This window comes from Bubalus bubalis, chromosome 17 (genome assembly GCF_019923935.1).
Source record: "Bubalus bubalis isolate 160015118507 breed Murrah chromosome 17, NDDB_SH_1, whole genome shotgun sequence".
Lineage (NCBI taxonomy): Eukaryota > Metazoa > Chordata > Mammalia > Artiodactyla > Bovidae > Bubalus > Bubalus bubalis.
This window is the reverse complement of record NC_059173.1, coordinates 52,914,353-52,927,961: the sequence shown is the minus strand read 5'-3', so window position 1 is coordinate 52,927,961 and position 13,609 is coordinate 52,914,353. Positions and strand designations below refer to the sequence as shown.

Here is a 13,609-nt window from a genome sequence, read left to right as displayed (position 1 = left end):
CAGTTTTGTGGGAAACTTATGATGTCACATGAGAACTTCAGATTATCCTTAAGGCAAACTGCTTCCATGAAATGTGACTAGCACATTCTGACAGCAGAATTTAACAGAAATAATTAAAGAAACTTGTTCTTACTGTAAACTTATCAGACTTACACAGCTGAAAGCTCCTGTGAGCTCTTGTCCTATCATTTAGAGCTAAGTGGTAAATGCAGAGCTAATATGTATTGACTTAACACTAATCTTGATTTTTATAGTCCTAGGAGTCTCTTTTGTAGGAAAAAGCTTAGAATAGTATTTACATCTTTGTTAAGTCTGTTCTCATTTTAAGCAATTTTGCATTATTTAAAACTTGTTATTATGAAATAATGATAAAGAAGTATTTTGTTCCTTTTCTAAACTCTGTGATTTGCCTGGGAGGTGCCTTTCACTCTTTTGTGATAACATGAAGATTACTCTTCAAAGGTCAACTTAAGTTCTATCTTTTCCACAGTTAATTTCCTGTTCACCCTAGTTTATAGTATTTCTTTCCTCTCTTAATTCTTCTGAAAAAAAAAATGCAGTCTCTGCTTCTCATTTGACATTGAACATGCTGGCTTATATTCTTATTGAATATTTTAGGAATCTGTGCTCTGTTTCCTTGTTAAAACTGCAAGCATTTCAAGTATATAAAACCAGGTCTCTCACTTTTTGCAACTCTTATACTACTTATTGTCATATTAAATGCACTGATTGTCATATATTAAATTCTTTCTGAATAGCAGTTGAAAAATTTAGTACTCATTCAATCTTTCAGTAAGTTATATTGGGTTGGCCAAAATGTTCATTCAGGTTTTTCCATTAAGATGGCATGGAAAATCCCTAACAGATTTTTTTGCCAACCCTAATCAGTTCAGTTCAGTCACTCAGTCGTGTCCAACTCTTTGTGACCCCATGAATTACAGCACGCCAGGCCTCCCTGTCCATCACCAACTCCTGGAGTTCACCCAGACTCTCGTCCATTGAGTCAGTGATGCCATCCAGCCATCTCATCCTCTGTCGTCCCCTTCTCCTCCTGCCCCCAGTCCCTCCCAGCATCATGGTCTTTTCCAATGAGTCAACTCTTCACATGAGGTGGCCAAAGTATTGGACTTTCAGCTTTAGCATCATTCCTTCCAAAGAACACCCAGGATTGATCTCCTTTAGAATGGACTGGTTGGATATTCTTGCAGTCCAAGGGACTCTGAAGAGTCTTCTCCAACACCACAGTTCAAAAGCGTCAATTCTTTGGCACTCAGCCTTCTTCACAGTCCAACTCTCACATCCATACATGACCACTGGAAAACCATAGCCTTGACTAGACGGACCTTTGTTGGCAAAGTGATGTCTTTGCTTTTGAATATGCTATCAAGGTTGGTCCTAACTTTCCTTCCAAGTAGTAAGCGTCTTTTAATTTCATGGCTGCAATCACCATCTGCACTGATTTTGGAGCCCCCAAAATAAAGTCAAAACATTTATTTCCGCTTTATTGACTATGCCAAAGCCTTTGACTACGTGGATCACCATAAACTGTGGAAAATTCTGAAAGAGATGGGAATATCAGACCACCTGACCTGCCTCTTGAGAAACCTATGTGCAGGTCAGGAAGCAACAGTTAGAACTGGACATGGAACAACAGACTAGTTCCAAATAGGAAAAAAGAGTACGTCAAGGTTGTATATTGTCACCCTGCTTATATGCAGAGTACATCATGAGAAACGCTGGGCTGGAAGAAGCACAAGCTGGGATCAAGATTGCCGGGAGAAATATCAATCACCTCAGATATGCAGATGACACCACCCTTATGGCAGAAAGTGAAGAGGAACTAAAAAGCCTCTTGATGAGAGTGAAAGAGGAGAGTGAAAAAGTTGGCTTAAAACTCAACATTCAGAAAACGAAGATCATGGCATCTGGTCCCATCACTTCATGGGAACTAGATGGGGAAACAGTGGAAACAGTGTTAGACTTTATTTTGGGGGGCAATAGTTTGAATAAAATACACTCAGTATTCAAATAAGTACAATACTTATTTGGAGTGGTGGCCTGTCAGAAAAGTGGGCTTTGGGGCCTGATGCAGCTGAGCTTGAGTCCCTTTCCAGCCATGTACTGGCTAATTGTGTTGGCTGGTTAGCCATACTTTGGTTAATTGCTCAGCATTATAATGGACTTGATCATTCCATTTGCAGTAGTAGCACCAATACAGTGCTCATTCATTCATCTATTCATTCCACAAACTATGCTACTGAATGGTGTATGGCAAGTTAAAAAGATCTAAAGTGAAGTGAGCCTCAGTTCTGATTCTCAAGTAGCCTATAATCATATTACCTTAGATAGCTACTTCACTGGGTATGTGTTTATGGAAGCAATTACCTAAATATATTCTAGAAGCTTTTTAATGGATTCATATATTTCTTTGTAATATGGACTCACATTACTCAATTGTTCTCTCAGAGTAATGAATGACTTGAAGAGTGACAAAATACCTGAGTAATATAACATTCCTCTTCCATTGAAAGTACCCATGGTACCTAAATATTTACTATTAAAATTGTACTTCAAATTAAGTCACTTTTGTCAGAAATAATCTGTAACAAATCTTAAAAAGAAATCATACATCAGGGGTCATTTGAATTCATACATTCACCATGAATTCATTCGTTTTCTGTTGTGTGACAGACACTTTACCATACACTGAGGATGAAATAGTGATTAATATGGACACCGTCATACACATGAAGCTCACGGTCAAGTGAGGGAAACAGTTATCAATCAAGACATCATGTAACAGAATAAAAAGTTACTACTCTGATACACTTGTGAAAGGGGAGCTATGAAGTTCCATAAGAGAATATACTCTGGGAGATCTAATGCAATCAGAGGACTGAAGAAGCTTCCTTGGGAAAAAGATTGAACCAAGACCTGAGGTATAAGAAACTGTCAGTGAGTTTCAGGGGCTCTAGGCAAAGGGTATTCAGATCCTTCTAGTGGGAGGAAGCACACTGAAGAGGAAGGAAAAGTTTTGACCAGATGGAGCCTTGTATTGAAGGATTTTTGTGGATTCTATGTTTGGAAAGCACTAAAATGACATGATTAGATTTTAATTTATACATCAGAAATTTATAAATGATGGAGAGTAAGAAAAATGTCTTGTTGTGGTCAGGAGGAGATTGTCTTGGGGAAAAAAAATCAAGAAATCTCACTACTGCACATCTACACCGAGGAAATCATAATTGAAAAAGACACAGGCACCCCAGTATTTATCACAGCACTGTTTACGATAGCCAGGATATGGAAGCAGCCTAGATGTCCGTTGACAGATGAATGGATAAAAGAAGATGTACATATATACAATGGAATGTTGCTCAGCTATGAAACAGGACACATTTGAGTCAGTTCTAGTGAGGTGGATGAACCTAGAGCCTGTTATACACAATGAAGTCAGAAAGAGAAAAACAAATATCGTATATTTACACATATGTATGGAATCTAAGAAGATGGTACTGATAAACCTATTTGCAGGGTAGCAGTGGAGATGCAGACCTAAAGAACAGACTTATGGACATGGGGGAGGAGGAGAGTGGGGTGATTTGAGAGAGTAACCTTGAAACATCTACATTACCACAGATAAATCAGATAGCCAGTGGGAATTTGCTATATGATGCAAGGAGGTCAAATCTGGTGCTCAAATCTGGTGCAACCTAGGGGAGTTGGGGTTGGGTGTGACCTGGGAAGGAGGTTCAAGAAGAAGGGGACATAGGTATGCCTATTGATGCATGGCAGAAACCAACACAATATTGTAAAGCAGTTATCCTCCAATTAAAAATAAATAAATCTATCTTGCTTTCTAATACCAGCAGGTCAGGGTTGGAATGCATAATGGTGGTTGGTTTCTTGACAATCTAGGGATTGGACCTGGAGGTTGAGTAAGCATGAGATGGGAGATAAACTGAAATGGAAGACTTGGCATGGGAAATTTAATAATTCCATTGACTTGCCTGTGTACTAACAAACATGCATTCATATGCAGTATATTTAAACTGGAAAGGCCTGTGTCATTTTCTAACAGAAACTTGAAAAGCTAAAATAGGATCATTTGCTACCTGTTTTACTATATACCTGACCTTATTTCATTTTCTTATCTCATTCATGTTTTCTCTATAAAATTATAAGACTAATTTTGTTTTTCAACACATACTTTTCACCTAAATATTTCTATGGAATTAAGAATCATCACTTGGCTCTCAAGGTTTTTCTGTTTGGAAAAATCTAGACTAATACAATGTCAAGCATGTAAGCATATATTTGCAATGAACACTTATTAATACTAATTTTTTAAAGTTGAGTTTTGTGTTCCTTTTCTGAACCCATTAGACTGTGCTGTTAAAACTCATTCCTACTCTGCTGGAGTTTAATTGTTGACTTACTGAGAAAGGAGACTATTTCTTGTGTGACCCAGCCCTATTGGATCTCAAGTAATAAACTAGATTTTTAAGAAAAAGTCAAATATGGGAGGGAAGAGGAAAAACTGATAGCACCCAGCCTTGTTCCTAAGCAGATGTGAAGTTTAAAAACTAGCTATCAAAGTTGCAGACAGTATTTCATTTGGAATATCTGTGAGAACCTAATCAAATATAGGCTAAAAACTCAACTGTCAGAAAACTACCATCATGGCATCCAGTCCCATCACTTCATGGCAAATAGATAGGGAAACAATAGAAACAGTGACAGACTTTATTTTGGGACTTCCAAAATCACTGCAGATGGTGACTGCAGCCATGAAATTAAAAAAAACGCTTGCTCCTTGGAAGAAAAGCTATGACAAATCTAGACAGCATATTAAAAAGTAGAGACATTACTTTGTCAACAAAGGTCAGTCTAGTCAAAGCTGTGGTTTTTCCAGTGGTCATGTATGGATGTGAGAGTTGGACTATAAAGAAAGATGAGTGCCAAAGCATTGATGCTTTTGAACTGTGGTGTTGGAGAAGACTCTTGAGAGTCCCTTGGACTGCAAGGAGATCCAACCAGTCTATCCTAAAAGAAATCAGTCCTGAATATTCATTGGAAGGACATGCTGAAGCTGAAACTCCAATACTTTGGCCACCTGATGTGAAGAACCAATTCATTAGAAAAGACCCTGATGCTGGGAAAGATTGATAGAGGGAGGAGAAGGGGATGACAGAATATGAGATGGTTGGATGGCATCACTGATGGGATGGACATGAGTTTGAGGAGGCTCCGGGAGTTGGTGATGGACAGGGAAGCCTGGCGTGCTGCATTCCGTGGGGTCACAAAGAGTCGGACACGACTGAGTGACTGAACTGAATCAAATATAGATTTCTAAAAATCATAGACTTCTCTATTTATGTTCCATATGCTGAGTAACAGTACCTCAAGGTAGAAAAAGTTAGTGAAAGTGCTATTTTTTTTTCCTGTGGTTAACCTAAATATGAATTTCTTCTAGCCCTGCAGCCACTGCTGTGATATCTCTGGCATTTGGACGCTATATTCTGGAACCATTTTTTATTCACTGTGAAATTCCTGAACTTGCAATCAAGCTCATTACAGCTGTGGGCATAAGTGAGTATCATAGGTATAAATATGAAAAAGAAAACAGTCCCTACAAAAGTGATTGGAGACAAAATTTCTTGAGACTTTTTGCATAGTGGTACTATTCCTCACATGGTGTTCTTGCTTACAACTGCTCACCAGGTTTGTGCTGGAAAACAAAGAAAAGAATAAGGGTTTGGTGTAATGCCTGATACGACATTATAAGCCTATTTTGTATTGGGTCAATACATGTAATGGCTAATCTTTTAAAACAGGCAAACAAAACAGCTTGTTAGTAAAATAGTAACTTGATTGTGCATAAAAAGAGACTTTTACAAGGGAAAACCCCATTTTTAAATGGATGTTCTGAATTATAAAATATCCTTCCTTAGCAATAACATGTAGAAGTATAAGCACTTACCCTCATGGAATGGTGTTTGTGTGTTGGGTGTGTATGTTGTGTTCATGAATTTTCTAGTGTTACCACCTGCCACTCTGTGTTCAGATTTTAGCTGTCCATTGATGGTCACTAGACTCTTCTTCCAACATTTGATTATTAGTAGCATTTCTCAACGGAGAAGGCAATGGCAACCCACTCCAGTACTCTTGCCTGGAAAATCCCATGGACGGAGGAGCCTGGTGGGCTGCAGTCCATGGGGTCGCTAGGAGTCAGACACGACTGAGCGACTTCACTTTCACTTTTCACTTTCATGCCTTGGAGAAGGAAATGGCAACCCACTCCAGTGTTCTTGCCTGGAGAATCCCAGGGACAGGGGAGCCTGGTGGGCTGCCGTCTATGGGGTCGCACAGAGTCGGACACGACTGAAGCGACTTAGTAGCAGCAGCAGCAGCATTTCTCAAATAGGAGTTTTCTTTATGATTTCCGAATTAGGAAGTTGCTCATTTTCATCATTGGGCCCAGATATTAGTACCTTTTTTTAAAAAAAAGGAAGTAAAAAAAGAGGAACATGCACAACATGACCTAAGTGACGTGAGGCACAATATGACTCCAACTTCCTGTTGTAAGAGAAAGGTGAACATTTCACAGTAGACAGCTGAGTGATTAGCAGGAAAGAGTGAGGAGTTACACATAAAATATCTCTAGTACTGGGTCCATATTTCTGCACTTAAATAGATTCATCCTGGATTCCCCCCTTAATTCATGAAACAAAATAATTGTTATGTGGAATATTTGAAGGGAGACCAAGAAAAATACTTGAATGAGATATTTCTAAGTTCTGGAGTGGTAATGGTGTTCTCGATTGATCTTACCCTTTCCACACACTATGGCTGTGAGACTTCGGGTCAAGTCACTTCTCCTTTCTGCACCAGAGTGTTCTTATTTACAAATCATGTCTAGTCTCATAAGGTGTCTTTTGAGGATTAAATGATATTAAAAGAGTGTATATACAGTGTTTTGAGTAATGCTGCTGCTGCTGCTGCTGCTAAGTCGCTTCAGTCGTGTTCGACTCTGTGCGACCCCATGGACTGCAGCCTACCAGGCTTCTCTGTCCATGGGATTCTCCAGGCAAGAACACTGGAGTAATGCTAGAAAAATTTAAAGAGTGAAATTACAAATGGTAGCTTTTTATACTCTTGTGGGAACATGTCTTATCAAGTTCCATAAGACCAGGGGATTCACTAACTGCTGTGTTTCCAGCCCTTCACATAGCCCCTAGTATATTGTTTGTGCTCAACAAACATTTGTTCGTGACTGATTTTAATGAGAAGAGATATAAGCATTCTTCTCTAGTAGAGAAGTTAATGGAATGCCTATGTGTTAAACTTAGAGGATTACACATCTTCACGTTTCTCAAGCAGCAGGAAATGGAGGTAAATGAAATAGATTTTGCTCAGATCTAACACCATGAAATCTTGATTTTTGGAACCACTTTAGCACTGTGGCTATAGCGCAGGCTCTGGAGGAAAACAATCTGCAATTGAAACAACTGGAATAGTGTCGGGGTTCTCAGTTATGTGATTTGGGGCTAAATATTAAATCTCATTAAGCATCGGTTTTATTTGTTCGTAAAATATCTGTGAGATGGTAATTTATCTTGAATGGCTCTGGAAGGATGAAGTTAGATTTTTAAGACTTTAGCAGAGTGGTGCCTTGCCCATAGAAAGTTTTTGATAAATCTAGTGTTCCACTTAGGGACTGGATCAGTAGCCACTGTTATACTCATTTTATTTTTGTTTCTCAACTGACTGAGGCAGAATCATATCACAGGTATTGTATTTGAAAAGAGAAACACAGGGGTAGCATTTTGAGAGCTCTGTAAATTGCCAATCAGAGGTTACTGATTAAAAGCTGTAACAGCAAACTTTCATTATATATTATGTAAACATTTACAAATCCACAGCTTGGATTGAGAAGGACTGGTAATGAATTAGATAATGACAACACATTACCATTTTGGTAAATCTAGATAGCTCTTTTATTTGTCCCAATTCTGTTAAACATTTTAAAAGGAAAACTGTATTTTTTTTTTAATTTTATTTTATTTTTAAACTTTACATAACTGTATTAGATTTGCCAAATATCAAAATGAATCCGCCACAGGTATACATGTGTTCCCCATCCTGAACCCTCCTCCCTCCTCCCTCCCCATTCCATCCCTCTGGGTCGTCCCAGTGCACCAGCCCCAAGCATGCAGTATCGTGCATCGAACCTGGAGTTGCCAGTCCAGGAAAACTGTATTTTAGAAGAGTAAATGGAAACTGTTCAAATCAAAAATTTAAAGCAATTATAGGTAAGAATGATTAAATATGTTGCCGTTTACAAAAGCTCTGGTAGAGTTTGGTGATGGTGTAACTAACAAAGAGCCTGAGTAAATCTTGGATGAACTTAGTCATGTTCTTCCATTTTTACCATTAGTTATAACATCAATTTACAGATTTTGATGCAAGCTTGAGTTTCTGAGGAAATTTGTTCCTAAGATCAGAAGCACTGAAAGATGAAATGAGATATTCTTGCAACTCGGTGGCAGGTGATATAAATCAATGGCCTAATTGGGAAAGTCAGACTGTCTCTGAGAACTTAGCTTTAAAGCAACAGCAGGTGGAGATGGAGATAGAAAAGGAAACATTTACCTGGGGGCAAATCTCACATTCTGTAGGGTTCAAAGCGAGGAGAGAGGTGATTTTCTGCCTGCCGGGGGTGAAAGGTTAGTGAGATGTAGAAAACAGAGTTTAATTGCGTGAATTGCTTCCCTGTGTTCTCCTACAGGGATGGAAGCAATTTGTGGTAGTTTGAATTCTCTAGTCCAAGTGTAGAAGAACAAACTTGAAGGATATTGTTATGGTCAAATCATAGAAGAAAAGGAATTTCAGGGTTTGTGAAATGGTAACCGATCACTTGAGAAGTGAGAGTGGTGTGGGAGTGTGGCATTGCTAAATACTAATTATCCCTCTGGGGCTTCCCTGGTGGCTCAAACAGTAAAGTGTCTGCCTGCAACGCGAGAGATCTGGGTTCCATCCCTGGGTTGGGAAGATCCCCTAGAGAAGAAAATGGCAACCTATCCCAGTACTCTTGCTCCAGTACTCTTGCCTGGAAAATCCCGTGAATGAAGGAGATTGGTTGGGTTTACTCCTCTCCTCTTTTGAAAGTATTCAACTTCATTTCTCTCAAATTAATAAAGGTGAAAAGTTTTGGAGTACTTCCCTGGTGGTCCAGTAGTTAAGACTTCTGCCTTCCAGTGCAGAGCATGCAGGTTCGATCCTTTGCATGGTACTAGATCCCACATGCCTCGCTCAGTCCCGTCCGACTCTTTGCAACCCCATGAATTGCAGCACGCCAGGCCTCCCTGTCCATCACCAACTACCGGAGTTCACCCAGACTCATGTCCATCCAGTCAGTGATGCCATCCAGCCATCTCATCCTCTGTCGTCCCCTTCTCCTGCCCCCAATCCCTCCCAGCATCAGAGTCTTTTCCAATGAGTCAACTCTTCGCATGAGGTGGCCAAAGTACTAGAGTTTCAGCTATAGCATCATTCCTTCCAAAGAAATCCCAGGGCTGATCTCCTTCAGAATGGACTGGTTGGATCTCCTTGCAGTCCAAGGGACTCTCAAGAGTCTTCTCCAACACCACAGTTCAAAAGCATCAATTCTTTGGTGCTCAGCTTTCTTCACAGTCCAACTCTCACATCCATACATGACCACAGGAAAAATCATAGCCTTGACTAGACAGACCTTTGTTGGCAAAGTAATGTCTCTGCTTTTGAATATGCTATCTAGGTTGGTCATAACTTTCCTTCCAAGGAGTAAGTGTCTTTTAATTTCATGGCTGCAGTCACCATCTGCAGTGATTTTGGAGCCCCAAATGATAAAGTCGGACACTGTTTCCCCATCTATTTCACATGAAGTGATGGGACCAGATGCCATGATCTTCATTTTCTGAATGTGGAGCTTTAAGCCAACTTTTTCACTCTCCTCTTTCACTTTCATCAAGAGGCTTTTGAGTTCCTCTTCACTTTCTGCCATAGGGTGGTGTCATCTGCATATCTGAGGTTATTGATATTTCTCCTGGCAATCTTGATTCCAGCTTTTGTTTCTTCCAGTCCAGCGTTTCTCATGATGTACTCTGCATATAAGTTAAATAAGCAGGGTGACAATAAACAGCCTTGACGTACTCCTTTTCCTATTTGGAACCAGTCTGTTGTTCCATGTCCAGTTCTAACTGTTGCTTCCTGACCTGCATACAAATTTCTTAAGAGGCAGATCAGGTGGTCTGGTATTCCCACATACCTAGCAACCAAAAAACTGAAACATGAAACAGAAGCAATATCGTAACAAATTCAGTAAAGACTTTAAAAATGGTCCACATTAAAAAAAAAAATCTTTAAAGAAAAAAGGGTTTTGCGTACTCCAAGTCTTGTCCATTCTGGCAAGCATGTCAGGCATGTGGAAGTTGAGTAGGGAAATCTTATATATTCACATTTGTCTTCTCTCCTCTAGCCCAGTGTCCCTAGGTAAAGGGACATTGCTCCCTTTACTTTCTATGGAACTTCATGAATTTTCACTCTCCTTGAAGCTTCAATAAACACTGAAGTATGTTCAAAAGTTAAAATGACATTTAGTTTTTGGTTCTGGTCTCCTGAAACCAGACCCTGTTTAAGTATACACTTGAGTGGCAGAATATTCTAATAAAACTACCTTCTGTCGGATGTGGGCTCTTATCTCAGACACATCCCTAACAACCTCTCTGAGTCTCAGTTTTCTTATTTAATTTACATAGGTGAATAAAGAACGTTATTCACCTGTGGGAATAATTGGAGAAAGCAAACAAAATAACACTTGTGATTATGATGTGAGAAAAAGAGATAGCTATTTCTATAAATGCATTACTGTATTTTCTCAAACTGTACTCTACTAGCATCATTTAATTACATGAAAGAAAGTCTAGGCTGAGTTCTGTGCTAGCTTTTCAAATATTGCACATAAAGTGGCTCTGTTTAAACCCGAAATTGGACTATCTTTACTCCTCTTCTACCGTAACTAAATACCATGACAACCAATTCTTAGGTAGAGATATGTAGTATTGAAATATACAAGTACTTCAAAACAACAATCATACCCTTCAGAAGGATGAGAAATAAAATGTGGAATCTAAGTGTCTTGAAATCCCAGCCAAGATAAACATGATCCTTAGCAGAGAGAAGGGACTTTCCTGGTGGCTCAGATGGTAAAGCGTCTGCCTGCAATACGGGAGACCCAGGTTCGATCCCTGGGTTGGGAAGATCTTCTGGAGAAGGAAATGGCAACCCACTCCAGTATTCCTGCCTGGAGAATCCCAGGGATGGAGGAGCCTGGTAGGCTACATACAGTCCATGGGGGTTGCAAAGAGCTGGACACGACTGAGCGACTTCACTTTAGCAGAGAGAGAGCATCAGATGTTTGAGAGAACTAGTGAAATCATATGTGTCTTTTGACCTGCTTCCTCATTGTTACCTGTGCACTGCTGGTTAAATTGTGGACTCTGGAGTCAGCTTACTTGGCTTCAATCTTATCTTCACCTTTACCTTTGTGAACATGAACAAGTTAAATAATATCCGGGTTCTCGGCTGTTCATCTGAAAAATAATGCTGATGATGGTAACCAAGTCATAGAGATATGAGGATTAAATAATATTCATGTAAGGTCTTTGCACAATATGTGTCATATAATAGTGTACATTTGTTTAATGCTTACCATTTTTATTCCCAATAGTGAGATCCTAGATATAGCCTCTCTTCTTCATAAAGGTGTTTATTGCTACATAGCTTCTCTGCAATGAATCTGTCCAGGAAACAAATGCTAACAGAAAAATGGAGGCAACCCAGGCAGCTGCTACAAAGAACAGTGGAACAATTCACTTCAGCTCACCATGATGCATCCGTACAGTATCCATATATTTTACCAGCTTAGCAAAAAGTAACCAGAAGCCAGGGAGAACCTGAACCTGGGGGGGAGGGGGGGGAAACCAATATATCCAGACTTAGTAACCTCACTCTGCAAAACAAAAGACAAACTTGAATTACTGAAGTATAGAAAGAAATGCTTGCTAGTCCTTAAATCACTGTATCAGTTTTTAACACTCCCCTAAACATCCTCTTCAAATGCAACTCCCTTCCCTATGTATTTCTGATTGCCAGAGTTTATACCTATAACTTTCATTGCTGCATTTCAGTTCTTAGGAACTGACCTGCACCATTAATAAGTAAATAAAAGCTATATTTCTATTTTCATTTTGGTAACATTTAAGGTCAGCAAATAATAATAATAATAATAATAATAATAATAAGCTCAAATCAATACAGGTAATTTCTAATGCATGAATTTAGCAATTATTATTCAAAGGAAGTAAAGCTAGGATGAAAGCTTGCTCAGATTTCTTTAATGATTACAGTATAAGTAGATAGTGTATAAAAACCAGAGTAGATACTATTTGTTTCAGAAACTCTGAAAGCTCTTAGCATTTAGTGAATCCCAAATCCCTTTTCAATATTGTTGGATAAGCAACATACGTGGACTTAAACTTCTCTGTAAAGACACATGATGAAACAGCAGTTCTCGCCACTTGAGGACCTCCACAGTCCTCTGTACTGGCTGCCTCGTTGCTTGTTAAGCTGTATCCCTTCAGGGTCATAGAGGTACATCTCAGCTGGAATTTGGCGTATGGAGTAATGAGGGCAATGTCTGGATGCTCAGATAAAGCAGGGTTCTGAGAAACCTTTTGAGAGAAATCAGGCTTAACCAGAATTTTGATTTCAGCTGCCTGAGAGGAAAGCAAGGTGAGATTATCAATTCATAATATTTGTTTGATTTTTGTCTTCCATTTTTCTAAGAAAACTTCACAAAATATAAAATCCCCAGCACTCATTTTTGTTTTCTATTTCAATAGGCATTGAATTCTAACACTCTTTATGAAAGTAAAAAACCTTCTTTCCTCTTCCCAAATACATAGAGGTTCTAATATGAGGATGCCTCTCTTTTCCCTCCCCCCTCCTTCTTTTCCTTCCTTCCTCCCTCCCTCCCTCTATTCCTTTTTTTCCTCTTCCTTCCTCCTCTTTTCCCTTCCTCTCTTTACAATAGCTCTTTTCTACTGTGGAATACTCTCAGAAATGGTGTTTGGGTTTTTAGGAGTTCTGCTTAAAAGAAAACAGTACTCTTTTGTGTTGGTGGGAACATGAGTCCAATTATTTTCAGACCAATGCTGAATCTCCTTAACTAAAAAAACAATCCCTTTCATATGATGATTCATTTATCACAGAGTCATTTGCATAGAAAAAGGACAAGAATCACTGGATGATGACGATGAGTGCAGAGTTGCATTAAATTATTTTCAGTATATAAGTGCTTTTTACAGGGGCGAGAAAAATCATTTTACTTTTTATCTTCCTGATAAAATAATGCACCTGGCAATTAACAATGGACCTGTCTAGTTCTTCATGTTTCCAGCTTCAAACACAGGTAGAATATTTCTCTCAGCCTACCATATAGCTTATTCAGGGCTTCAGCCTTTCTAATCATTCTCCATCATTTCTCCTTTGAAACATTTCTTCATTA

The 13,609-nt window shown here is 39.1% G+C and overlaps 1 protein-coding gene across 1 annotated transcript in view; it reads left to right on the top strand.

Annotated features, from left to right (window-relative positions):
* The window catches only part of SLC7A11 (solute carrier family 7 member 11), an 81,353-nt gene that overhangs the window by 4,979 nt on the left and 62,765 nt on the right, over nucleotides 1–13,609 (top strand). Inside the window, exon 3 of the mRNA XM_025268076.3 lies at nucleotides 5,477–5,592. Coding sequence (XP_025123861.1) covers nucleotides 5,477–5,592 — 116 coding nt within the window. The remainder of the gene's footprint in view (nucleotides 1–5,476; nucleotides 5,593–13,609) is intronic.